This window comes from Myotis yumanensis, unplaced genomic scaffold, assembly GCF_028538775.1.
Source record: "Myotis yumanensis isolate MYYU_CA2020_CCGP unplaced genomic scaffold, mMyoYum1.0.hap1 SCAF_10, whole genome shotgun sequence".
Taxonomy (NCBI): domain Eukaryota; kingdom Metazoa; phylum Chordata; class Mammalia; order Chiroptera; family Vespertilionidae; genus Myotis; species Myotis yumanensis.
The window spans coordinates 7370896-7397420 of NW_027223761.1; the positions used below are offsets into that span (position 1 = coordinate 7370896).

General features: G+C 57.4%; 2 protein-coding genes across 2 annotated transcripts; one reads left to right on the forward strand and one right to left on the reverse strand.

Moving 5' to 3' along the window:
- Positions 1-764: 764 nt before the first annotated feature.
- MRPL21 (mitochondrial ribosomal protein L21) lies at positions 765-9953 on the reverse strand. Its single transcript, XM_070427703.1, has 7 exons — positions 9767-9953; positions 6447-6504; positions 5365-5450; positions 3761-3924; positions 1953-2005; positions 1194-1297; positions 765-876 (listed from the first exon to the last, which is right to left on the reverse strand). Exons 1-7 carry the CDS (start codon positions 9936-9938, stop codon positions 812-814), a joined length of 702 nt encoding a protein of 233 aa, XP_070283804.1. The 5' UTR covers positions 9939-9953; the 3' UTR covers positions 765-811.
- IGHMBP2 (immunoglobulin mu DNA binding protein 2) lies at positions 9938-26525 on the forward strand. The gene is made up of 15 exons (XM_070427702.1): positions 9938-10081; positions 11855-12024; positions 13720-13903; positions 14077-14174; positions 15671-15834; positions 16461-16661; positions 18753-18900; positions 19737-19911; positions 20649-20831; positions 21102-21220; positions 22019-22113; positions 22877-23000; positions 24120-25013; positions 25555-25727; positions 26190-26525. Exons 1-15 carry the CDS (start codon positions 9996-9998, stop codon positions 26385-26387), a joined length of 3012 nt encoding a protein of 1003 aa, XP_070283803.1. The 5' UTR covers positions 9938-9995; the 3' UTR covers positions 26388-26525.

A 26525-nucleotide genomic window follows, 5' to 3' on the forward strand; every position in this document is an offset into this window, starting at 1 on the left:
GGGTGAGTGGTACCTGAAGAGGGTGCGGGAGAGGGAGAGAGAAGCAGGAGAGGGGAGAGGCCTCCTGGGTCAGTGCTGTCTTCCCTTTCTGATTTCCACGTCACAGAGGGACTCTTGAAGGGATCCTGCCAAGAAAGGATTTACTCTGGTTTGTGCCACTTGAAAGCCCCAACTATTGTCTTGGAGGAAGCACAGAGCCAGGGCCTGGGCGTCTGAGAGCCCCCTCCTCCCCACACTCACTCCCCAAAGTCCTCCACTCCATTCCCTGGGTCACTCCGGTTCAGGGTTCAAGACCCGTCCCTTCTTTCCTGTTGGCTGCCTGCCTGACCGCCCAACCCTCCTGGGACAGGCTGCTGCTTTCAGGACCAAGTTCAAGCCTCGTCTGGCCCTGCTGTCTCTGCTGCTCCTCAGAACTGGCCCTCAAGCCCCAGCCCCTCGGGGCAGTCCTTCCGTGATTCTGAGACGGAATCTGCTCATGTTTTTGTCCGTCTCCGCAGAAGTGGGATCTGGGTTGTGTCTCCTGGTGTCAGCTCCAGGGTCCCAGTGGCGCCTCCCCCAAGGGTCCCCGGGCCTGCGCCTGCGGTGGGGGGTGGAGGGGCCAAGCACGCCAGCCCTTGTTTTACCAGCACCAGGCTGCCCGGGGAGGCCATGCCAGCGATTCTCCCCCAGTTCCCGGCCTCTGACTCAGGGAGGCTGTGCTCAGACCTGGCGTGCAAGCCAGACGGTGACAGGCACAGAGCTTCGGCATCAAACACGAAACAGACTCCCTGGAAAATGGATTTATTTTTTTCTGCAAATGCCGGCTCGACGATCAGCACAGACCCGGAGCAATCTCAATGGTGTTTATGCGGAGGACAGTCTGCGAGCTCACAATAACTGGGAGAGAGAGAACTCAGTCACAGCCTGACCACAACGCTGACCTTGTTCACCAGCCACCGGAGACCTGCCCGACACCCCCCCTTTCCACGAGGCAGGGATTCCCGCTGTGACCAAGGGCTGTACACGACATGCATGTCCTGAGACAGGACAGCTCAGCCTGCAGGATCCCCGCTGGGGGAGCCCTGCTTCATGGGGTCTGTGACGTCCAGGGAGGCCCCTGCCTGTGTCTCAGTCCCCCTCCCTGTCAGGCCCACAGGGGTGACGCCCAGAGCAGGTGGGACCGCAGGGTGCCAGCTCTGCTTTCTGTAACTTACTTCTCTTCTTCCTGTAGTTTTTCCTTTTCTTAAACTTCATGTTGATCTTTGGCCATGATTCTGTCTTTTCAATGACGGTGGCTTCTACTCGAACAAGATCCTTCCTGGAAATAAACAGCGACAGACCTTCCCAATGAGCTGGCAACGTTGCCGATGCTTTACGTAAGGTTTTCGAAAATGAAGTTTACTTTCCTTTTTTGCTGATCATAAAAGTGATGTGACCCCTGAAGACATTTTGAAAGCTACAAAGAAGCGTAACAGACAGTGCAGTCTGTCCACAGGTCTTACGGGCCATGTGGGAACGAGTTAGTAACAGCCCAGTGACCTGGTCTGGGAGTCTTGCCCCTGGAGACACCTCGCATCTGCCATCATGAAGTACAGTGGGGCCTTGACTTACGAGTTTAATTCGTTCCGTGAGGGAGCTCGTAACTCAAATTACTCGTATGTCAAATCTTAAAGTGAACGAGTGAGACACGTGATGTTGGGCTGATGTTGTGGCGTTCACTGTGACGTTCGCTGCGCCAACTAGCGGTGGGGTATCTGAAGCTGGCTCGTAACCTGAATTTTAGCTCGCAACTCAAAGCAAAAAATCGGCCGAGAGACGGCTCGTATCCCGAAAAACTCGTTAGTCGGGACACTCGTAAGTCAAGGCCCCACTGTATAAGCTTCTTGTGTTTGGCGATGGTTCGAGTGATGGACACCCCAGCCCAGCCTCACCGCCCGGCCCTGGGCAGAGCCCCACATCTGAGAGCACGTTACCCCAAGAGCGGCTTGCCCAGCAACGTGAAGTCATCAGCGCCGACCAGCAGGACCTGCGACGTGGAACAGGGTGTTGCCCGTGAGTAACAAGCGTGGCCAGAACAGGGAGGGCCCGGACGCACTGGGACTGGGAAAGGTTGGTTTGGAAACTGCTGCGGGCGGGACCTGCTAGCTCACTATCGCTTTAGTTTAAACAAACTGTAAACAGCAGGGGGACTCAGATGCAGGACAGGTGAAACGGATTATCTGATGTGGTGATCACTTACCAAGCTGTGCCAACCTCTATGAAAACGACGGTGTTTTAATTTAACAACAACAACAAACCTTAGTGAAGTCTGACACGCAGGGAAAAACACACACATCAGACAGCCTGTCTTTGAGGCTGGTCACAGGGCTGCGAAGACCTGAAGGCTCAGGCTCGGGTGTACCTGCTGCAGCAGAACCCCGTGCCGCCGCCCGCTTGGGTAGGGAATGGTGGCGCTGTTTTTATTGGACGTTGGAAGACTGTCTTAAACTTTACTTGTGAGAAAAAAATCCAACTGTACTAAAATTAAATGTCTAAAGACAAAACACATCTCTAACACCGGTGGCCAACGTACATTAGTGACAAATAGCGAACTGTTTTAGAATCACTTTCAGCACATGCTCTCAACTCCTGGATTGCCTACCCTATAAATAGCAACCGGCATTAATGGGGCTTTCCATCATGTCTTGTTAATGTGAAATGTCCCCAAATAACGCCTTCTCAGAGACCTTCACACCACTCCCCAAGTCGTTACTCTGGACCGGGGTGGGGAACGTCTGGCCTGGGGGCCTTATACAGCCCGAGAAATCATTTGGCCTGGCCCTGCCAAGGCATGAGGGGTGAGTAATTAAATGTTTGACCAAGTAGAGCAGCTAATTTTTTTAAAGTTGATAATATTGTATGGCCCTCGAATGATGTTATAAATATGCAAATGGCCCCGGGCAGAGAAAAGGTTCCCACCCCTGCTCGAGACACACAGTCAATGTGCTCCTGTCCACGAGCTCAGGGCAGAGCCGTCAGGCCGTGCGGAGGAGTGCTCGCTGGTGGCTGCCGTCCCGCTCGAGCTAAGCAGGTGCTCAGATCATAGGCTGCGGGACCACCTCAGCAAGAGTTAATAAGCAAAAACCTGACAACCCCAAAGGACAGAGGAGTTTTCATCAATACAGGAAATCCTACGTGTCATATTCCATCATGTTGACGTAACGGATACACCCTGGGAAGCTGATCTAGTACAGAGCGCTCATGTTTTGTATGTAGTTTTATAAGTAGGAACAGAGCAGGCAAAAACCAAATACATTTTGGCCACAGCAAAGAGAATCGTAACGAAGGAACGCTTAGCTAAATACACAGACGGAGCAGACAGTTCCCAGTGTTCAGGGAGAGCCAGTGCCCAGGGAAGGGCCTCGGAACAGGCCTCGCTGTTTCAAAGCAGAGAGGCTGGCAAATCGACCGGCAGGGCAGTGTTCTAGCCAAAACTATAAACATGGCTGGGAAGCTCTACCTGCACAACTGGGACTTTCATTGTATCTGTGATGGAGTATTTTTCCGTGGGACGGTAGCCAGCAAGACAATCAATGGGCACCGCTGACCGTCTCCGCTGAGGAGTGACTCCTGAGCCGGGCCGTCACAGCTCGGCCACCTCCCGAGGCCCGCCTGCGCTGCCCGGCCAGCTGCCTCCTCACTCACTCACTCTCCCGCCCGCTGGTTTTGCTCGTGGTCACCCCGATCTGAGGAACCCTCTCCAGGACCGAGTCCCCGAATGCACAAAGAAACCGAATCTCACCTTCTCCAACCGAATCCTGTCTCCACACGCAAGGTCCAGCTCATTTTCGATCAGAATCAGGTCCTCGGCGGTCACCTTCCACTGGTGGCTGGCGAAGTGCACCACGGCAAAGAGCCGGCCGTACTGGCCCGTGGCGATCAGCTCGTTCACCTTCCGCACGACCTCTGCGGGGAGGAGGCCGTGGGCATCACCACAGGGGAAAGGCAGCAGCAACGCCTCCACACGGGCCCCAGGGACTTTATTATATACCCGCCCCCTGCTCTCCTGCAGCGGTGTGATGGGGGTAGAGGAGGGGGCGCCTGGTGGTGTGGTCGCAAGGCGGGTGACAGCTGGTGGCTGAGCCTCGTGCTCCCCACTGCAGGCACAGGCGCCTGGGCACGGGGTCCCCTGCTATCCCAGAAGCACAGCAGCTTGGCATGCAGGGCACATGGGCTCTGATAGATAAAGCTCCCCATGCTCGCTTCCCAGGACGCCCTGCCTCCCGCCATTCTCTGGCCTGAGCTCACAGCGTGCCTGCCTCGGTTCCCAGACTCTGGGTGGAAACTTACACCCTGTTTGGTTCCTGATTGTTATTAATAAAGAGCTGGGGGCCGGGAAGGGTGCAAACCCTGAAAGGGAGAGCAGGCCTTTCTGCAAACAAGGGAAACCCGGAACGACACCCTGCACGCCTCCTGCACGGCTGCCTGCTTCCCGCTTCTGTGGTCACCGCCTCTGCTCAGGTCACGACCCTCTGTCCTCTGACCGTTTACTGTCTGAGCAGCGTCTGCTGAGCCCCGACCCGGCAGCCTCGCCTCGGGCTGGCGCAGGCGCGGAACCCGCACAGTTCCCGCCCTGGAGACAGTCCCAGCAGAGGCTGAATGAGGCCAAGGGGCCGGGACCCAGACTGCGCCTTACTTTTCTCTAAGTCTCCAAAACAGGGTTTAGAACTAGGACTCCAGCCCTGGCCGATTTGGCTCAGTGAATCGAGCATCAGTCTTTGGACTGAAGGGTCCCAGGTTTGATTCTGGTCAAGGGCACATGCCTGGGTTGCGGGCTGGATCCTCAGTGAGGGGGTGGGAAGGAGGCAGCTGATCAATGATTCTCTCTCATCATTGATGTTTCTGTTTCTCTCTTCCTCTCTGAAATCAATAAAAATATGTTTAAAAAAACAACTAAATGACTCCATGCATTAAGGTGGACTCCAGCTTTTTTGGAAAACAGAGGATCCCACACCCCCTCCTGGCAGCGGTGGCTGCGGTGACAGGCGCTCCAGGGTGACATGCCCCTGACACCCTGACGGCTTCTCCAACAGCCAGGCCGGGGCCGGCGGCCGCTGGCTGTCAAGCAGCTTCTCTTCCATGTGGAGAGAAACCTGTCCCAAACTCACGTTTCTCCCAACAGCGGGAAGACAGATGGGCAAGCGCCTTCCCTCCCCAACGCCACCGCTTCGAACACAGCAGGTGCGCAGGGATCTCTGCTGAGTGAGCGGCTCTCGAGTCTGCTGCTCGTTGGCCAATGAGGCAGAGGCTCCCTGTGCGGGTCTGGCGCACGGAGAGCCGACACCCGGCTCCACGGCCAGATGACCGCCCGTGGGAGGGTGCTGCCCGCCTCTGCCCCTTCCTTACCTGCGTGGTGTCTGGTCTCCTCAGCGGGGTCTGGCAGAACGACTTCAGGCCAAGGGGGTGAGCTCAGGGATGTCTTAGGAACGTATCTGTGAAAAACATTTTATACACACGTCACATGTGTGTATAAATCGTAAGACATGGCTGTGTGCAACTGCCAGTCACGCCTGCACACCCTCTCCACTGGGATGCCAGCTAGCTCCTCATAAGCAGGGGTATACACTGTTGTATGTTCATGATGGGTGTATCCCCACCCTGGACCAGTGTTTGACCCGTAACAGGCACTCGTGAATGATGAATGAAACCTTCACTGCTCAGTGAAAGGAAGGCTCTGGCTCGGCCTCCAACCCCAGCACCAAGTGCCTGTAGGTTCAGCTCCTGCTCTGTGGCCAGTGCCGGCGCCTCCAAGACGGCCTGCTGAGCCTCCACTGCGGAGACTGGTGCGGCGGCGGCCGCAATGTGTGAGTGCTCTACTGTACACCAGGCACTGTCCACTCCCTTTAAATGTAGGATTTACTTAGTTTCATAAAACTCCACTGAGCTACCATGCACAATCCACTCTGCGGACCAGGAGGCACAGCTCAGATGGATGGCCTCGCTCCAGCCCATGCTGCAGAGTCCCGGACGCAGGGCCGGGCAGACCCGGGGCTTCCCACGTGTACCCGCCACCCTGTCCTGCTCTTGTCTGTGTGCACCCACCAGCCAGGGGACTTTGCCAAATCTACCTTCTGTAGTTTACAGTGCAGTTTCTTCCCTAAGTATGACATTTAACACGGAATTTGCTGTTTCAAATTCCACAGGTTCCTCCCAGAGGTTCTGACCCAACATGCCTGGGTGCAACCTTCCCGGTTAGAAACCTCCCAGCGGGAGCTACAGCTTCCCCTTGGTAACTAGCGCGATGGAAGGCCTAAGACACCTTGCTCTGTGGACTCGTGACGTCCTGTCTACATTTATTTATGTCAAGGGTCTGAGAAAACACTGTCAAAAAAGTTAGAAAATAGAAATACTCCTAAAAACCCAAACGTCTGAGGTTTTGTGTCAGAAAGATGGTGAAAGGGAGTCACCCAAACCCTTGTCGACATTACCCTTGTGGACGCGTGGTGCCCTGCGACTGGAACCTTCGAGAAGCGGACCACAAGGAGGCTGGGGAATAAGAGAAACAGGGGCAGTTACTCCCGTGAAATGCAAACCTCCCTTGAAGACACTAAACGCACAGCTGTCGCTGGTATCGCCTTAAACCGCATCACAACTTGTCTACAGAAAATCGAGGTCGACAAAGCTCAAAGCACATCACGTGCAGTCACTAATTATTACCATAAGCATCGCGATCCATTAACCACTCCTGACCCCCAAGTGCCCGGTAGGTTCAGACCCTGTTCTGGGCCAGGGGCGGGAGCCTCAGGATGGCCCTGCTGAGCCGGCCTCCGGGTATTCTCACCCCATTGCCCCCCATATGGAGTTGGTGTTCGTGACCAATGGCATGAGACTGAGGTGCTGGAACAGCTGAGCCCCCGGCCAGGGCCATCCCAGTATTTTGTGGAGACTCTCCAAGAGCTTCCATTTTATTAGAGAAAAGGCAAAAGCCCTTACCGGGGCCCGCAGGGCGGCGGCAGTGCCATCCCATCTCTCAACACGCTTCCCCTTGTTCCCTGGCACCTGCCTCCCTGGCTTCCCTGCTCTTCCCGGACCACGCCAGGCAGGCACCCGCCTAGAGGCCTGTGTGTTAACTGCTCTTTCCCTGAGCCCCTCCCCCTCAAGGACCTACAAGGCTAAATCCCTCATTTCTTCTGGGTCTCCACTGAAACGCCACCTCCGTGGACAGGCCTTTCCCAACCATCCTGTTCAAACGGAACCCCTCCCTCCCAAGACTCACCAGCTTGTAACACACTCTGCCGTTTGCACATTTAAAAAGCCTGCCTGCACACCCCTCTCACAGAATGCTGCTAGCCCCCTTAGAAGCAGGGCTGTCGTCTGTTTATTATGGGTGTATCCCCACCCGGGACCAGTGTTTGACACGTAACAGGTACTCAAGGATGAATGAAATCTGCTCTGCTCAGTCATCAAATGAAGCCCTTGGCCCGGCTGGTGTGGCTCAGTGGTTGAGTGTTGACCTATGAACCAGGAGGTTGTGGTTCCATTCCCAGTCAGGGCACATGCCCGGGTTGTGGGCTCGATCCCCAGTGTGGGGCGTGCAGGAGGCGACCGACTGATGATTCTCCCTCATCATTGATGTTTCTATCCCTTTCTCCCTCTCCCTTCCTCTCTGAAATAAATAAATAAATAAATAAATAAATAAATAAATAGAATGAAGCCCCCGTTGTAATTCTGTGACTGGAAATTCAGTGCCTCTTTTGCAAGCCACCCCACCATTCTCAGTTCAGTTAGAAGGTTTCTGTACCTCTTGCCTATGGTCTTAGCTTAGCCTTGGTCTCCCCCCTCCCCCCAGGAAAAAGTGGTCCCTTGTCTTCCACAGAACTGCCCTTTATGGCTCTGAGGACTGAGACTGGTCCTTCCTTTCTGTTTTCTTCGCTCACTCTTCACGGTCCCATCTGCTCACCGTTTCGGTCACCTTCTCTGTACTCACTACACTTTGTGATTCTCCCTTAAAAAGCTGAGTCTGGAATTGAACACAGCATTCTAGCGGTGGTTTCACGTCAGCAGGATAGAGGAAGTCCCACTGCTTGTGTAACACTTCCCTGCCTACTTCAACCCACGTTTTATTACGGAAAATGCTGTGCACAACACTGAGCCCTCAGCTACCCCTCCCCAGATTCAACAGATACCAACTCATGACTAATCCTGTTCGATGTTCATGGCCTCTTGCCAATTCTGCATTAGTTTAAAGCAAATCAGACATCGTTTTATCTGTGAAGATGTCATGTTTCTATGTGTGGATGAAAAAGGGGTGCTATAATAAATCATAAATTCCCTAACTGGCCCGGTTATGGTGGGTAGCACACCATGACAGCCCAGGCCTATCACTTCCTTAGGGAAAGGTTTTAAGCAAGGCCTGCCCATTGTTTCTGTTCTTCTAGGTCACACACTTTGAAAGCCAGGAGTAATACTCCTCGAAGGCATAACCACCCTCAAAAAAAGCACATAGCCTCATGACCCAATTCCTGCCTTGCCTTCTCCCACCTTTATGTAATCTTCCTTACTTTCCTCCTTAAGTCCAAATGCATAAAATAAACTGCAAACTGTTATTCTCCAGAGTAGTTGAGATCTTGCTGCCTGGCAATTGCCATTTTGGCTCAAATCCTATATAATAAAACCTAATACGCAAATCAACCCAATGGCGGAACAACTGGTCGCTATGACACGCACTGACCACCAGGGGGCAGATGCTCAGAGCAGGAGCTGCCCCCTGGTGGTCAGTGCACTCCCACAGGGGGAGTTCTTCTCAGCCAGAAGCTGGGCTCAGGGCTGGCGAGCACAGCAGCTGCAGGCAGGCGGTAAGGAGCGAGGGGTCCCCAGCTGCGAGCACAGCAGCTGCAGGCAGGCGGTAAGGAGTGAGGGGTCCCCAGCTGCGAGCACAGCAGCTGCAGGCAGGCGGTAAGGAGTGAGGGGTCCCCAGCTGCGAGCACAGCAGCTGCAGGCAGGCGGTAAGGAGCGAGGGGTCCCGGGCTGCCAGAGGGCGCAGGCTGGGCTGAGGAACCCTCCCCTCCACCCCCCGCCGCCAATGCACAAATCTCATGCACTGGGCCTCTAGTAAACTTATAATGAAAATTCTCTACAGGTTTGGACATTTCTTATGTCGACACCAAAGACAAGTCGACATGCAAAAGATGATTATTTAAAAAACAAAACAACATAAGTATGGCATCTAAAAAAGGCGAAATTCTCTAAAATTGTCATATATACATTTAGGTCAATTTAGAAACATACATAAGCACTCCTGCATGCAAACACACACTCCAACCATTTTCAGGCCGAAGAGAACCTTTTTGGAACTTCATAACCCAGTGACTAACATACCGCTACGTTTTTGCTGAATGGGTTAAGATTAGGCAAGGACATTCATCACCGTTTTTCCAGATGAGGTCGATGATGCTCAGAGAGCGGCTCACAGCCCAGGGTAACGGCAAAGCACGGGTTTTGCAGCGGGAGCGCGCTGTCCGAATCGCTCCGCTCCCACTTCCCTGCCGAGTGACCTTGGGCAGCTGCCTCACCTCTCTGCCCCTCACTGTGCTCCCCACTAACATAGGCCCATACAGGAGTGGGAGAGTGATCCTCAATGGTTAAGCTAAAGAACCAGGATCTGAACCTCGGTTTCCCCGACTCCAAAGCCGGTGTTACCCAAAAAAGGCGCTCAGCACCGAAGGCATCAGGTCGGACACACACACGGCGGGGTGGCGGGAAGCAGCGTTGCCCCACTTCCCCCCTTCCCCCGCGGCCCTGGCCTCACCCGCTCCGGGCCCCGACGGTCTGAGGATGCTACGGCCGCACGCGGACACCAGCCGCCCGAAGGCGACCGGCAGGGCCGAGGCAGCCACGGCCGCCGCCATTTTCAACCGGAAGCGGAAGTCGAGGCGCCGCGAACCTGGTGCGTCGACGCACCCGGCCCGGCGGGGGAACATCTCCCCGCGCGGCGACGGGACCTCGGCGGCTCCGGCACGGGTCGCGCGGCGGCGGCGATGGCCTCGGCGGCCGTGGAAACCTTCGTGGCCAAGCAGTTGGACCTGCTGGAGCTGGAGAGGGACGCGGAGGTGGAGGAGCGCAGGTACGGCCGCCGGCCCTCCTCTCGGGGTCGGCCCGGCAGCTCCCCAGTCCAGACCTGCTCAGACCCAGGCGGACCCTCCGGGGCCCGGTCTCCCCCAGAGGTGGAAACCTCGTCGCCTCCCTGGGCGGCACATTCTGGTTATGGACCCTTTCGTTTTTCGGTCCGAAGTCCCCCTCCCCGAACGCTCATTCCGAGATCCTGCCTCTGCCCAGTTCCACCCCCAGCGCCTGTCCAGCCCTCTCCCCCATCCGTCGGCGCTGTCAGTGTTGGCACCGGTGTGTGCCCGGCCCATCAGGAGAGCGGTTGGCACTGGGCGCCTGGGTGTGAGCGCCGGAGGTGGGCAGAAGCCTAAGCAGCCCCCTTCCAGCGTGACAAGTGCCGATGCGGACGCCGGTGCGCGGAGCTGGGCGAGAAACCCCGACCCGGGGGCGGGCGCGAGGGGTGCTTCAGGGAGGAGGCGGGGCCTGGGCACAGCTTCAGGGAAATCGGGGCGCAGGTGACCCGCAGGGGGAGCCGGACCGGGAGAGCCGGCCTGAGTCTGCACAGGAGTAGGCGCGCACTGATGGAGGCTGTAAACCCCTCCTCCCATCGCCAGCTCCTCCAACCCTCAGGCCACGTCTACCAAGCACGTTACTGTTATTCTCATGTTGGAGGAGCTGAGGGGAGCGGTTAAGGAGCCTGCCCACCGTCACGCAGGCGGAGTGAGGACCTGATCCCAGAGCTTACACTCCACGCTGCAGTATATACCTGGATGGGGCTTGCTTGAGAGGTTTTGACCATAACAGTTAAGAGCTTTTGGAGAATCCCAGCTCCTTCATGTATGGCTGTGTTGCTTTGCAGGTTGTATCTCTGAGCCTTCGTTAGCTTATCTGTAAAATGGGATCATTCCCACCTCTCAGGTTTGCTGAGAGAGTGAAATGATTTTATTAAAAGTCAAGTGCTCAGCATGGTCCCAAGTGCAGAGTAAGCACCTGTGGGAAGGTAAATGGGCTTCAGGTTGAGAAGGGCCTTGCCGAGGAGCTTATATGATATCCTGGTGCAGAGGATGGCTTCCATTGAAGTTAAGCGGGTTGGGGGGTGCGGGGTGAATAGATTTGCATTTTAGGAGGATCACTTGGGTGTTGAGAGCTTTTTTGTTTTGTTTTGTTTGTTTTTTTTAAGAGAGAGTGGAAGGAGGGGGAGAGACAGAGAGAAACATCGATGTGAGAGACACATTGATTGGTTGTCTCCTGCTTGCACTTGACCGGATCTGGGGTGGAGCCTGCAACCCAGGTACCTGCCCTTGACCAAATTGAACCCGGAACCCTTCAGTCAGAGGGCTGAGGCTCTCCCCACTGAGCCAAACTGGCTACGGCCAGGAAGCTCTGTTTAGTCCAGGCTGCCAGGGATGTGGGCTTGAATCTGAGTCAGGGCTCTGGAAGGGAGAGGGAGAGGGAGAGGTGGGTCCAGGCTGTAAACAGGAAGGGCCCCCTAGGACTCAGTGACTTGACCCAGGATGGGGGAGAGAGTAGAGAAGGGGAAGGTGGCTGGAGGTTCTGACCCGGGTGACTGGGAGAAAGGCCGCGTCATGAACTGCCCGCGGGGAGCCAGGAGGGGCAGGTCTGAAAGGGGCAGGGCCAGAATTGCGCTGGCTCATGTTCGACGCCTGTGCCAGCTCTTAATTCCTACTACCCCCCGACCCCCCCCCCCCCCCCCGCCTTTCCATTTCTCCTGCACGGGTGGAAATGAACACCGGTGAGTGCAAAGATTAACGTTTATCCTGGTGTCTTCCAGGTCCTGGCAGGAAAACGTCTCTCTGAAGGAGCTCCAGCGCCGCGGCGTCTGTCTGCTGAAGCTGCAGGTGTCCAGCCAGCGGACCGGGCTGTACGGACAGCTGCTGGTCACCTTCGAGCCCCCGAGATGCGCGTCTGCAGGAGTGCTTCCCAGTAACAGCTTTTCCTCTGGTCTGTGCATTTCTGACGTAGGCGCATAACTGAGTGCGGCCAGCCTCACACTGGGAGTTTTGTCTGAGGAGGCTGAGAGGGAGAGGTTAGGTGACTTGCTCAGCGTAACACAGGGAGAGTCAGGCCCTGAGGCCAGCGTTTGTTTTCATGTGGCCAGTTGCCATGGGCTGCCATGACCAGGGCGAAGGGGATTGCTAAGTGTCTTTCAGGAGTAATTGAGCAGGACCTGTCTGTGCAGGTGGCTTGGGAACTCTGGAAACGCAAAGGTAAAAATGTGTGTTCAGCTAATGAGCGCTGTGGAGTTACGGCCTCGGAGACCGATGGCTCCTCGACTAACAGGAAGCCAGAGGAGGTGGCATTTATGTTGAAAAGTAGCCTGCTGAGAATTTGGTGTGTTGCCGCAGCCATGGACAGAGTCAGGTGGAGCTGTTTCTTCTGAGGAGTGGTTTTGAGGCTCAGTAGCTTAGAGATGCATTCGGAAACATGGGATCCTATTCGGGGCACTCGTGGGGCAGTCCCCAGGGGGAGCTCCCCATGGCGAGCCCCATGTACAGAACTTGACCTCTGCCCCAGGGGTACTGTTGCCACCTGATGTTTCTCTTTAAAAGTTGGGGAAGGAGGCAGAGAAAAGATTCAAGGTGCAGACAAAACTCTTTGCTTACAAGACGAACCTCTAGGACCGAGAACAGGTCTGGCTCATGCCCGGCACGCTCTTGCAGACATGGATAAGTAGGGTGTAAATGTGCGGGTGGCCCTGGCTTTATCTCAGAGTGGATTCTGTTTCCGTCAGAACTGTGGTCAAGTGACAGAACCCAAGCCAGACAGGCTTGGGCAAGAAGGCCTGCGCTGAAGGACCCCTGCAAGGTGGACGTCAGGGCTCCAAGGAGGTCGCCGGGCCGAGCCTCCCTCCATTTCTTGGCTTTGCCCTCTTCTGGGTCGGCTTCCTTCTCAGGCGCCACGCGGGAGCCGTGCTGGCCCTACGCCCTCTGAGGGTCCTGGTCTAGCTGGAGAGAGGGGGGACCTCTGTCCCGGTGCCCAAGCAAAGGCTCGCTGTGTCTCGGGCTCTGATTTGGTCCCATGCCCATCCCTGAACAGTCACATGGCCAGGGGCGTGTGAAGCCCTGATTGGCTCAGGCACGGGTCACACTGCATCCCCGAGGTGCTGAATCACCGAACAGCTTTCACAGGATGTGGGGAGATCCCTGCGGAGTGGGCAGCAGATACACACTGTCCCTCTTTCAATGGTCTTCTCCCCCAGAGGTGCTCATGGCCCCCACTTCATCCAGGGCCCCCACCTGTCACCACTCACCACTCAGGGAGGCCCTTATCTCACAGTCTTTCTAGGACGCCGCCCTCGTCCCCCCTGTGCCCTCCCTGAGCGTCATGTTTCCTTCGGCCCCTGGCACTGGCCTGACAAGAGGCTGTATTGGTCCCTCCCGCTGAGGGTGTGCAGGGACGGGCTTGACTCCTGTCCAGAGCAGTGCCTGGCGCAGAACGGGCCCTTGACATGTTTTATCGGCGGTCGGTCCTGTCTGTTTTAAACAGTTCATTGACCTCACGTGTGTGATTTAGATGTTCACCGTTTATTTTTTAAAGAAAGTAACAGGATGTTTGAAATATACTTGGACTTATGGAATAAAATAGTCCACATTTAACTTTGCTCGATGTTTGCATCACTGAGTCTCTGTTTCGCAGGTGATATTGTGGGTCTGAATGATGAAGGAGGTCAGCTGGCCACTGGGGTGCTGACCCGGATCACCCAGAAATCAGTCACAGTGGCCTTTGACCAGTCCTGTGATTCCCAGTTGAGCTTCGACCAACAGAATTCCTACCGACTGTTAAAACTTGCCAATGATGTCACTTACAAGCGCCTGAAGAAGTAAGCATGTGCCTGGACCACACATGTAACGTTTTCCTTAAACACGGCTCGCTCAGCCGACCACGCTTGGGCTGGGCGGAGAGCAGTGGGTTCGGGCTGGGCTGGTCCGTGCTCCCTCTCCGGACTTCAAGGCTGGTTCTCCCTAAGCCCCTCTCTTGGTTTTCTCCCGGCAGAGCCCTGATCGCCCTGAAGAAGTACCACGCCGGCCCCGCGCTCTCGCTCATAGAGGTCCTCTTCGGCGGCGCAGCCCCCAGTCCTGCCGGCGACACACGTAAGAGCTGGTGCCTTTTCTTTTCTGGTTGAAACCACTATGGAAACTGGGGAGTGACGTGGCCGTGGGGCCATTTTGTCAAGAGTTTGAGGAGGTACAGGTAGAAGAAATCACCTTAATTTCTTCAGATAAGTTCCTGGGAATGACTTGAGCTGGGCTCAGCGTCGGAGAAAGCTCCTTCCTTCGCTTTTCTAGGTTCTCTCTGGCCCCCAGCTGCATTTCGCGCTGGCGGTGTTTCTTCCAGCGGTGGCAGCCAGTCACACTGGAGGTTCACCTCACCGGTGCTCGAGAGCAGTGCTTTTGGTGCGAAAGGCTCACGGGGTTGTTTCCTCAGCAGGCTGTAGACACTGTAAGAGTGACCATGTGAGTCATGGAAAACTAGGGTATTCAGAAGCAGAAAAACGGAGTCAGTCACTCAGAAACCTGCCACTCGGTTTGCCTCACAGTGCCTGTGTCACATCTTCAACTCTTTTCCCACATCCACATCCGGCTATGTGTTTTACACGCACACACACGCACACGCACACACACACACACACACGCACGCGCACGCACACATTATTTGTTTACCCCCTTTGAAGGAGCGTGACACGTCTTGATCGTGGCTGACAGCTAAGGAGAAGGGCACAGTGTGGAGCGGTGGGACGTGCTTGGGCACTGAGGCTCCCCTGGCGTCACTAACCCGTTCAGATCAGCACCTGGGCCTGGGAGTTCACACGTCTCGGCGTCGCCGCACTGTGGGGCGGGTTCCGTGGGAGCAGAGCCGGATACAGCACTACCTGCTCCCGGAGCACAGGGCACATAGAGCAAGTAATCAGTGTGGCCATGAAAGAGTCGGAATAGGAACTCGATGCTGGAATTTGCTAGTACTCTTTTTCCTTTGTTTTTTTTTAAATATCTTTATTGATTTCAGAGAGGAAGGGAGAGGGAGAGAGAGAGAAACATGATGAGAGAGAGGATCATTGATTGCTGCCTCCTGCACGTCCCCTACTGGGGTTCGAGCCCGCAATCCAGGCATGTGCCCTTGGCCGGAATCGAACCTGGGACCTTCTGTCCACAGGCTGACGCTCTATCCACTGAGCCAAATAGGCTAGGGCTCTTTTATCCTTTATTTTTGTCATTTTCTGGGCACGGATAAAGGGACAATATGTTCCAACAAACATTTACCTAGAAGTCTGTTATCGTGGAGCATGAGTGGTGAGGCTTTTCAGTAAAAGGACGGATGATCAACGTTGGGCTTTGCGGGCTGGGGCAGGAGCAAGCAGGCAGGGCCGGCGTGGCGGCGTAGCTGGGTCCCGGGAGACCCCGGCTCAGGGCGGTGGGCGGCAGGCTGGGTTCAGCCTGGTCTGCAGTCTGCTGCTCCCTGTTCTAGGGAAATCTTTTGAAAACAAATCAGGTTGATTCTGTGTTGATCGGGTGCCTCCCGGGAAGTCCGTCTCCCTCCTGTGCTCGTCAGTGCCCGCAGAGCCGGCCTAACCCCGTCGCCTCTCCCGCAGGGGCGCCGACCTTCTACAACGCCGCCCTGGACGCCTCCCAGCAGGAAGCGGTTTCGTTTGCGCTGGCCCAGAAAGAACTGGCCATCATCCACGGGCCTCCTGGCACCGGGAAGACCACCACTGTGGTGGAGTTCATCCTCCAGGCTGTGAAGCAGGGCTGCAAGGTGGGCTGGCGCTCCCCGCAGCACCGCCCTGCCCAGGAGGGAGGGGACGGGTCAGGACGTCCTTGACCTTAGCTGAGCACTGGTGGGCCCTTTCTGGTTCCTGACAGCCGAGTGGGACACAGGATGTGCCCTGGGCCACCTCGATGGGGTGGCGGTGCCAGGACATGGGGGGAGGCCTGGGCCCCTGTTCTTGGCGCTGACGGAAGAGGGACTCTCCTCTCCGCCGCCGCCTGTAACGGTGGGACTGCTGTTCTGGAAGCAAGGCTGTGCCGTTCAGAGCTCCCCCGTCCACTCGTCGGGTGATGGCGTGACGTGATTGGGGATGAGCCGGCGCCCCAGCTGGTTATGTCAGGGCCTATGAGCCCGTTCTTTCCAGTTACCAGTCCCCGCACATCTGGTGCTCTGGGGACCAGTGGGTTCTCCAGCCCAAGTTCTCCTTATCCAGACACTGACAGTTTGCAGTGACGTGTCCCCGTCCCCGCAGCTGCAGTTCACACCTTAGCATCATGGCGCCCACATTGCACCCTCTCTCCTCTCCGTAAGGCTTTCTGTTTGCTTCCGTGTAAACCGAGGTGGTTTCCTTAAACACGGAATCCCCAAACCTGACCTTGAGCTTTGCGCCCCAGGTTCTGTGCTGCGCGCCCTCCAACATCGCCGTGGACAACCTGGTGGAGCGCCTGGCGCGAAGTGGGCGGCGGGCGCTGCGCCTCGGGCACCCTGCCCGGCTCCTGGAGTCCATCCAGCAGCACTCGCTGGACGCGGTGTTGGCACGCAGCGACGGCGCCCAGATCGTGGCCGACATCCGGAGGGACATCGACCAGGTCTCCGTACGTATGTCTCAGCCGGGCCTCACTCACGGCGGTTTTCAGTTAGAGATGGCATTTCCTCATGGCCTCGGTGCTGCAGCTTTCTGGGTCTCCAGCTCCCGTGTGTGCCCTGGTTTCCTGAAATGTCCCGCCCTGTGTGTGCTCCCCATGCTCGGGTCTCCCCGGGCCGGTGTTTCGAGTCAGCCTTTCCCGCAGGGCAGCGGATGGCCCAGGGCGGCCAGCGCGGGGACAGCAGGGCGGGGACAGGACCCGCAGTCCCTCCGCACGGGAGGCGTGCAGGGGTCTGCCGTGCTGGCGCTCTGTCACAAGTGCGCAGGAGGGCCTGGCCCTGCTCCTGCCTAAATCATGCTGTCTGCTCGGAGCTGGGCACCGTGGCCCTCCTGTCACTGCTGGTCCCTGTCCTCCAGAGCGGACATCACAGGGCAGGCAGGGTGACATCTCTTTTTAATCCTCACCTGAGGATGTTTTTCCACTGGGAAGGCGGGAGAGAAACATCAACATGAGAGAGACACATGGATTGGTTGCCTCCCAAACGCACCCCATCCGGAGCCTGGGGTTGAGCCTGCAACTGAGGCACGTGCCATTGGCCGGGAATCGAACCCTTGACCCTTTGTGCTGCAGGCCGGTGCCCTAACCATTGAGGAACCGGCCAGGGCAGGGGTTACAGCTCTTTTTTAGTATTAAAGTAAGTTGGAGTTTATGTGGCCATTTTTGGGCTAAACAAAAAATTTTTAAATCTCTTGACGACTGTGGAATAAAAAGTGAAGCTCAGCTTCTCTGTCTATGCCAGCCGTGGGCAAACTACGGCCCGCGGGCCGGATCTGGCCCATTTGAAATGAATAAAACTAAAAAAAAAAAAAGACCGTACCCTTTTATGTAATGATGTTTACTTTGTTTTTTTTGTTTTTTTTTTTTGAGGGTTCCTAAAGCTTAAGCTTTATTATCTATAGTAAATTTGCCTCAGGTGATGCTAGGGTCCAGCCCCAGCAGGTCCAGGGGTTCCCAAAGGTGTGGACGGATTTGGCGAAGAAGGAATGACATGGAGGCAGCATTCCGTTGATCAGCAGCCTAGCCAGGATCTCTAGCCACGATCTCTGGCCAAGTTCTGGTTAGGATCTCCAGCCAAGTTCTGGTTAGGATCTCCAGCCAAGTTCTGGTGCCATGTTCTCTCTCTAGGTTCTCCAGGTTCTTTAGCCGGGTTCTCCAGCCAGGTTCTATCCAGGTTCTTTTGCCATGTTCTGTCTAGGTTCTCCAGCGAAGTTCTGTAGCCAGGTTCTGTCCAGGATCTTTTGCCATGTTCTCTTGCTAGGTTCTGTCTCTAGTTTCTGTGTCTAGGTTCTGTCCCTAGGTTCTTCAGCCAGGTTCTCTCGCTAGGTTCTGTTTCTAGGTTCTGTCCCTAGGTTCTGTCTAGGATCTCTACTGTTTACTTTGAATTTATATTAGTTCACACAAACACTCCATCCATGCTTTTGTTCCGGCCCTCCGGTCCAGTTTAAGAACCCATTGTGGCCCTCGAATCAAAAAGTTTGCCCATCCCTGCTCTATGCGCTGCTAAAGCCCAGGCCCTGAGCGGCAGGCGCCTGTCGGTGACTGTGGGGCCGGGGCTGAGCTCACCGTTACAGCACCGCCTGCTTCGAGGACCCGACGGCCTGCCTGCCTCTCCCTGTGCACGACACTGGCTCTGAGGCCGGCAGGGGTCAGGTGCTTAGTCACCTGCATGTGTCTGTTGCTCCTTCAAGAAAGAGTTTGACTTCATTGCCTTTTAAGAAACTTAGTGAGGTGGACCCAGTGATTATAAAAAAAAGCAGTTTGTGAACTAAAAAGAGCTAAATAAGTGCAAAGTTGTGTCCGAGTGGTTATATTTTCTGCCTGGATGGTGTAGTGGTTGGCACATGAACCGGGAGTTCACAGGTGGGCTGCCAGTCAGGGCACATGCCCGGGTTGTGGGCTCGGTCCCCAGTAGGGGGCGTGCAGGAGGCAGCCGACCCATGATTCTCTCTCATCATTGATGTTTCTAAGTCCCCCTGTTCCTTCCTTTCTCTGAAATCAATTAAAAAGAAGGGATTATGCTTTCTTTGCTTTCATTTGTAGGTGAAAATTAGAAAGACCCAGGATAAGAGAGAGAAAAGTACTTTTCAAAATGAAATCAGGCTGCTGAGGAAGGAGCTGAAGGCGAGGGAAGAAGCCGCGATGCTGGAAAGCCTCCGGGCGGCCGACGTGGTCCTGGCCACAAACACAGGTGAGGAGGCCGTGTCTCCGCCCGGCCCCTGGGCCTCAGGTGTCCCCCTCTGAGTTTTCTGGAGCCGTTTGTGTAGGACGGTCCTCCCTGCTGGGTAGAATTCACCAGGAAGCCTTCTGGGCTTGAAGTTTTCTCTGCGGGGAGGTTTTTAACTGCACATGGGATTTCTTTAACTGACACGGGACTATATTCAGGTTGGCTCTTAAGTGAACTGGTATCTTTGAAGGAATTGATCCATTTAACCTAAGTTGTTGAGTTTATTGGTGTGACGTTCATAATATCATCTTATTATCTTAAAGGGGAGGAGCAGGCTGGGGGGGGTGGGCGGGGCTTGCCCAGGCCCCTCGCGGTTGGGAGTGTCTCTCGGGCCAGGTCTGCGCAGTGAGCTCTCGCGGGGATGCGGGCGGGGGAGCTGGTGCGCTCTTCTGTGTGGTCGGACTCGTGGAGGTTTCGTCTCTGGGTGTCAGCTCAGCAGTTCATTTGTTCTGAAAAGACTTTAGAGGAGGATTAGTTACATTTTAAATTCAGAAAATGATGCAGGAACGTTTATAAATAAGACGGCCTCCCGAGGACTTGGGTCGCAGCCCCGAAAGGGTGATGGGTTTTGGTGATTGAGGCGTCGGAGTGGCCCATGGCTGGGGACACACGGCCTCACAGGTAAACGCGGGGCAGGCACTACGGGCCTTTGACATCCTCACCAAGTCGTTATTCTGGGCTGCACGTTTGTCAGTCTTAACGTGAGGCTGGATTGTGGAGCTGCGGGCCTGTCGGTGCCCTGGCAGCTGCTCTCACACAGCCTGTGCGCCTGCAAAGCCCGTGGCTCTGATCTCCACCAGGCGCTTCTCCCGACGGGCCCCTGAAGCTGCTGCCCGACGGCTACTTCGACGTGGTGGTCATCGACGAGTGCGCCCAGGCCCTGGAAGCCAGCTGCTGGGTCCCCCTGCTGAAGGCCAGGAAGTGCGTCCTGGCCGGGGACCACAAGCAGCTGCCCCCCACCATCGTCTCTCCCAAGTAAGCCCTCTGCTGAGCGCCTCGGCCCCTCCCTGTCACCCTTTGCTCTGTCCCCCAAGGGCCGGCCCAGAGGTCCCGGCTCACAGGAGGCCCTGGGTGAGCCGCCCCCACACTTGCTCATTTAGACGTCACCCCTCAGCCTGTGCTCCTGGAGGCCAGGGGTTGTGTCAGTGGTCCCTGTGGCCTTGGAACCCAGCCCTGTGCTTGGATTGAACACCCCGATGGGCCACGGGGTGGATATCCATGCTCACCCACTTCTGTGGGCTGTGCTGACTTCCCCCAGTGGGTTAACACACGGCCCAGCGTGGATCCCAAGGCCTGGTCTGTAGGCACCTCCTTCCACGGGGACACCTTCCAGGCCTGCCCACTGTGAGCACAGTGTCCTCCCCCACCCCGAGCACAGGCTCCCGTGGCCCTCCCATCTTCACGCCACAGCGGAGTGGCTTCTGTGGGCTGACTGACTGAGGACACTGGGCCCACAGGCTGGTCCACGGCCAGCTCCCGCCTCGGACCCCTAGCTTCACCACATCTGCACGGTGCCCTGCCACGTTCTCGCAGGGCCCAGGGTTAGGAGGTGGCATCTTCGGAGGCTGTTATTCAGCCGACCACACCTTAGGTCTTGGTCAGAACTGGGGAGCGAGTCGGGTTCGAGGTTGGAGGACAGCTTCCTCGCAGGGCCCTGGTCTCACACTGGACTCCGGGCTTGGCCTCCCTCCCGCTTCCTCTCTTGGGTGCAGAGCTGCGCTGGCGGGACTGTCACTGAGCCTGATGGAGCGCCTGGCCCAGGGGTGCTGTGCGGGGGCAGTGCGGACGCTGACGGTGCAGTACCGCATGCACCGGGCCATCATGCAGTGGGCCTCGGAGGCCCTGTACCGCGGGCAGCTCACGGCACACCCTTCCGTGGCAGAGCACCTCCTGCGGTGAGTGGTGTGGCCACGTCCGTGTCCTGACGGAGCCCTGAGCCACCGAGGGGTCTGCAGGTTTTAGAGGAAGAGTCTTCTCCGAGACTAGTTTCTGGGAAGGAGAGTGGACTCGGGGGTCTCCAGTCTGACTTGCTTCCTGTCCATCGTGTTGCCTGTGGGTGGTACTGTCTTCCTGTGGGCAGGGCAGTGCTGAGGGCAGGAGGGACATGCGGTTCTGCTTTTAGGACCTCCGTGCCAGGGCCTTATGTTCAGTCTCCCCCTGTGCAGGGACCTCCCGGGAGTGGCTGCCACGGAGGAGACGGGCCTTCCCCTGCTGCTCGTGGACACGGCCGGCTGCGGGCTGTCCGAGCTGGAGGAGGAGGAGGACCAGTCTAAAGGGAACCCCGGTGAGCTCGCTCGGGAGGGTCAGCTTTTCTGTCTAAACAGACCCCGGGCTCCTCCAAACAAACACGTCCCTCTAGTTGCCAACTTGGGTGCGGAGGTGAGGGCAGCACCGAGGAGCCGTGGGCAGTTAGGAGCCGGAGGCTAAGACTGAGCGTGTTTAATGCTCTTCTCCATGAGCAAGAGATGCTCGCGGCAGCCGGGTCTGGCGGATTCGAGGCAGCCACGGCCTGGGCAGTGTTTTATCTTCTTGTTCCAAGCAGAGTGGCCAGCGCTTCCTGGCTGGTCTTGGGATGAGGTCCTTGCTCAGCCTGCAGGACGTCCACTCGGACCACTCAGGGCTGCCACCAACAGGACAGGTGGCCCTGCTTACACTGAGAGAGTACTTGTTGTTTCTGGAATTCAGGTTGACTGGGGTCCTGCATTTTTTTCATTTTTAAAATGTATTTTAGAGAGAGAGGAAAGGAGAGAGACAAAGACATTAATGTGAGAGAGAAACATCAACAGGTTGCCCCCTATACACCTCCCAGCTGGGGATCCAACCTGCAACCCACGCATGTACCCTGACCGGGAATAGAACTGGTGACCTTTTGGTGCACAGATGACGCTCAACCCACTGGCCACCCAGTGGGGGCAGGGGGCCCTGCATTTTTGTTTCTGAGTCTGGGGACACTCAACGCAGGTGTGGGGTCCCAGGAGGACCCAGATCAGCTGACATAATAGAGGGAGAGTTGCTGGGAGAAGCAGCGCCGGCCTCGGTGTCAGCGTGCCCTGCCCTGGAAGCCCGCTCTCTGTGCCTGCAGGGGAGGTGCGCCTCGTCAGCTTGCACGTCCAGGCTCTGGTGGACGCCGGCGTCCGGGCGAGCGACATAGCCGTCATCACGCCATACAACCTCCAGGTGCGAGCGCCCCTTTCTCTCCGTGTGTCAGTGGGATCCAACCACCCCTCCGTGCTGAAAGGAAAAGGGCAGTTTATTGGTTCTTATGACCGAAAACTCCGGGCTGGAGTCAGCCACGTCACGTCTGGATTGAGGCTCAGATGACATCAGCAAGAGCCTCCATCCGTCCGTTTGTCCATCTCACTCGCTCTGCCACCTCCCGCCTCATCCTGTCCTGTCCAGGCTCCCTGTGTTGGCTTCTGTTTCCCGCCAGCTTTCCCAGTGTCCCCGGCAACCTCGGGGGATGTTGTCCTTACACGGGCATCCCGGGAACAGCGGTCCTTTTGTGGCCTTTGCCACGAGAACCTCAGCTTCCCATCTCGTTGATCTGGCTGTCCCCCTGCCCGAGCCAGTGCTGTGACCTGGAGCTGGGTCCTCGCTTGTCTCTGGGACCGGCCGGCCAGGCTTTCTGGAACCCGGGGGACGGGTGGGAGTGGGTGGTTTCTGAAGGGAAAGCAGGTGGTGAGTCAGCAGAAGCGACAGCTGTTCCCTTCCCTTCGGATGTCGGTGTTGGTGGGGGTGGGGGTCTTATCTAATGGGGTGGGGGTGATTTTGTTGGCTCTTTTGCATGCCTGTGAGGAGGGCCGTTGTGGAAACCAGGTCCCTGAGGTCGGGGCGGCTCTGCAGGCGAGGCCTTCTGCTGAGGGAAGGACAGCATCTGAGCCGCCTGGGCCCGGGCTGTGCCGGGGCCTGGTCTGAGGCCACGGTCTGCTTGGTGCTTCAGGTGGACCTGCTCAGACAGAGCCTTGCTCACAGGCACCCTGAGCTTGAAATCAAGTCGGTCGACGGCTTCCAAGGCCGAGAAAAGGAGGCGGTGGTGCTGTCCTTCGTCAGATCCAACAGGAAAGGTACGGAGCGCTTGCCAGTCCCAGAAGTGAGTCACGCACGCGGAGGCTGGGTTTCCCAGCCGTGCTGGTCCCTGGAGAGTGAGCATGGAGTGCAGACTGTCCTGCGTGAGCTCAGTGTGAGGAGAGACTGAGCCGGCGGGGGGGGGGGGGGGGGGGGGGGGGGCGGGGGGGCGAGGTGTGACGAGGCCTCTAACGGACCCGCCGGGGCCCAGCGTGCACAGCAGGGAGAACGGCGCCAGGGGTGGGAAAGGTGTTCCTGGCACAGGGAGCAGCATGGAGGCTTAGGGCCCGAGCATGTGGTTGGGGTGGGGGGCTGGACACCCCCTGGAGGTGGAGCCCCCTCAGGCTCAGAGCTCATCTTTTGTTCTTGAGGCTGATTCAACCTCAGGGCACAGCATTGATGCCCATAGAGCAGGGGTGGGCAAACTTTTTGACTCAAGGGCCACAATGGGTTCTTACACTGGACCGGAGGGCCGGAACAAAAGCATGGATGGAGTGTTTGTGTGAACTAATATAAATTCAAATTAAACATCATTACATAAAAGGGTACGGTCTTTTTTTTTAGTTTTATTCATTTCAAACGGGCCAGATCCGGCCCGCGGGCCGTAGTTTGCCCACGGCTGCCATAGAGCTTGTGGAATTCCGTTTAGTAAGAGAGTTGGATCCAGAAACAGTGTTTTGGTTCATGGGCTCGGAAAAGCATTTTTAGTGGAAGGTTGAAAACAGGTGGGACGTGGCACAGCTGTGCTGGGAGAGAGAAGGTACTGGAATGGCCCTGCATTTCTCTCGTGTGTCAGCTGCAGCCCCGTCCACGCCCCCGGCTGTCACCTAGCTCTGGCTCGGGGAGGAGGAGTTGTACTTACTGAGAAATGAGTGACAGTCTGAGAGCCACCGCAATATTAGTCGGGTACCATCTGCCATCCTGATGAGCTGTGGTGAACAGCAGGGTCACACGGTGGGGCCTGAGGGCCTCGAGTCCATGGGAGGCGGAGCCGGGAGGCCGTCGGTGTGAGCCTGGAGCTGGTCCTTCGTCGGGGTGCCTGCTGCTGAGAGGGCAGGAGAGCCTGCTTCCTGTTCCTTAGGCTCAGATCTCGCCCGCTCATCCTGCCTCGTTACCAGGTGAAGTTGGTTTCCTTGCTGAGGACCGGCGGATCAACGTCGCCATCACCCGAGCTCGGCGCCATGTGGCCATCGTCTGCGACTCACGCACGGTCAGCAACCACGCCTTCCTGAAGACGCTGGTGGATTACTTCACGGAGCACGGGGAGGTGCGCACGGCCTTTGAGTATCTTGATGACATTGTCCCTGAAAACTATTCCTATGACAGTTCCCAGGGCCACGGCCAGGCCGGTGCGAAGCCCCAAGGCTCAGCTGGGTCTGCCAGGAAGCCTGGAGGCCGGCGGCCCGAGGGAGCTCGGGAGGCCAAAGCGACCGCCAGGCTGGTCCAGAAGGCGCCTCCTGGGAAGCCCTTGGGCTCTGAGGCCCAGTCTCAGCCCAGCCTCAACGGAGGCAGCCCAGGGGGGCCGGGGAGCAGGGACAGCGCGGACCACTTCCGGGCCCTGATCGCCGAGTTTGTGGCCAGTGAGCAAGTGCAGCTGGAGTTTCCTGCTTCCCTGAACTCACATGATAGGATGCGCGTCCACCAGATAGCGGAAGAGCACGGGCTGAGGCACGACAGCTCCGGGGAAGGGAAGCACAGGTTCATCACTGTGAGCAAGAGGGCCCCGCCGGCCCCGCCGGCCACACCGGCCCCATCAGCTCCACCAGTCCCGCCTGTCCCACCCGTCCCGGCAGGGACTGACAGCAAAGCCCCTCTCCATCCCGAGCCCCCCAGCACCGTGCAGACGGAGCCCCCCGGGCGAGAGTCGAACAGCGTGGACCTGAGGGCCGTGCACCTGGAGCGACTGCAGAGGGAGAGGGCCAGGCAGGAGCAGCGAGCCAAGGAGGGCCCACGGGCCGCGGGCCCGGGGCTGCGGAAGTTACCAGAAAAGAAAAAGAAGAAAGATGCAAAAGGTGAGTCGGATCAGCTAATGCGAGCACAGGCGTGGTGTCCCCTTAACGGGGCTGTTTGCCCACTTGAAGCGCACCTGCCGCCCTAAGAAAGAATCAAGACTTCCTCCTGGCGGGTCCTGGTTCTGCATTTTGCACCTTATGTTTAATGGGCTTGGAGTGAGCCCAAGGGTGGCGACTGGTCACAGTGACCCTCGCATACCCGGAGGCTTGCGCAGGGCCTGGAAGAGGGGTGCGCTCCCTGCAGGGAAGGGCCTGGAGGAGCAGACGGGTGGGGAGGGTCCCAGACCTCTGTCGTGGCAACGGTGCTCCTGACTCAGACCCGGAAGGGCCGCATGCTCACCCGGCTCGGCAGCGACTGGTTTCTAACTCTGAGGACGGACACAGAGCACACATGAGCCTGCATTTGCTCGTTGCCCTGACCCCGAGAGCAGGGAGCAGGGGCAGCTGCTCGTGATGCACCTGCCCCACCCCCCCCCGCCCCCCGTCCCCCGACACTGTCCGACCCTGCTCTTCCCTGTTTGAGTGGCGCTGTTCTCCCCAGGACCTGCGGCCCTGGATCTGCCCTCCACGGAGGACTTCGACGCCCTGGTCTCGGCCGCCATGAAGGCTGATAACACCTGTGGCCTCGCCAAGTGCCGGGCCAGCGTCGTGACTCTGGGCCAGCTCTGCCCACACTGCAGCCGCCGCTACTGCCTCAGCCACTGCCTGCCCGAGGTACGTGGGCCCCCTGGGCGTAGTTTCCCCCCTCGGCCCACCCCTCTGACAAAGTCTGCCAGTGTGGGGCAGACACCCTCCACAGACACCCCCAGCCAGCACCCCCTCGGCCCAGCATTGGGGTCATATGATGGAAAATAGTATTTCCCCCAGAGGAGGTTATAACTCTGCTCTGGGCGCATTTTGCTGCATAAGCGCCGTGGGGTGGGCCTGAGCTCCTGTGTGTCACCTGTGCAGGGAGGCTGCGGACCGGCCTGTGCTCACCTCCGCTCGAGGGTGGTCCAGGCTGGGGCCAGGGCACAGGTGAAGGCAGGGAGCCTGGGGACGAAGGGTCTGTGTGTGGGAGAGGACGGAGCCCCTCCGAGGTCTCATGCTGGGGCTTCATGGTCCCCAAGCTCCAAGATGGACAGAGTGGCAGGGCTTGTCCCCACTCACCTCGCACTGACTCTTGTGTCTCCCCAGATCCATGGCTGTGGGGAGAGGGCCCGCGCCCACGCCCGGCAGAGAATCAGCCGGGAGGGAGTGCTGTACGCTGGCAGTGGGACCAAGGACCGGTCCCTGGACCCCGCCAAGAGGGCCCAGCTGCAGAGGAGCCTGGATAAGAAGCTGGGCGAGCTGAGCAGCCAGAGAAGGAGCAAAAGGAGGGAGAAGGAGATGTGAGCTTCCCTCACACCCTCTGGCCTTGTCTTTGCAAATGTGGGTGAGGGCAAGCGGCTGTCCCTGGTGCTTTCTGTGCCTTGTAGCTGCTCTGGTGACGTGACCAGGGCTGCATGAGCGAGCGAGCGAGGGGCCTCTGGG

What these genes read in the sequence shown, in the direction of transcription:
- IGHMBP2 (XM_070427702.1), top strand. Translation starts at nt 9,996, where the DNA reads ATGGCCTCGGCGGCCGTGGAAACCTTCGTGGCCAAGCAGTTGGACCTG. An exon ending in TCACGCCATACAACCTCCAG is followed by an intron (nt 22,114 to 22,876) that starts GTGCGAGCGCCC and finishes TTGGTGCTTCAG; the next exon opens with GTGGACCTGCTCAGACAGAG. An exon ending in CGTCAGATCCAACAGGAAAG is followed by an intron (nt 23,001 to 24,119) that starts GTACGGAGCGCT and finishes CCTCGTTACCAG; the next exon opens with GTGAAGTTGGTTTCCTTGCT.
- MRPL21 (XM_070427703.1), bottom strand. Translation starts at nt 9,938, where the DNA reads ATGTTCCCCCGCCGGGCCGGGTGCGTCGACGCACCAGGTTCGCGGCGC. An exon ending in GGAGACCAGACACCACGCAG is followed by an intron (nt 3,925 to 5,364) that starts GTAAGGAAGGGG and finishes TCCTCCCCGCAG; the next exon opens with AGGTCGTGCGGAAGGTGAAC. An exon ending in CTGGGCAAGCCGCTCTTGGG is followed by an intron (nt 1,298 to 1,952) that starts GTAACGTGCTCT and finishes GTTTATTTCCAG; the next exon opens with GAAGGATCTTGTTCGAGTAG.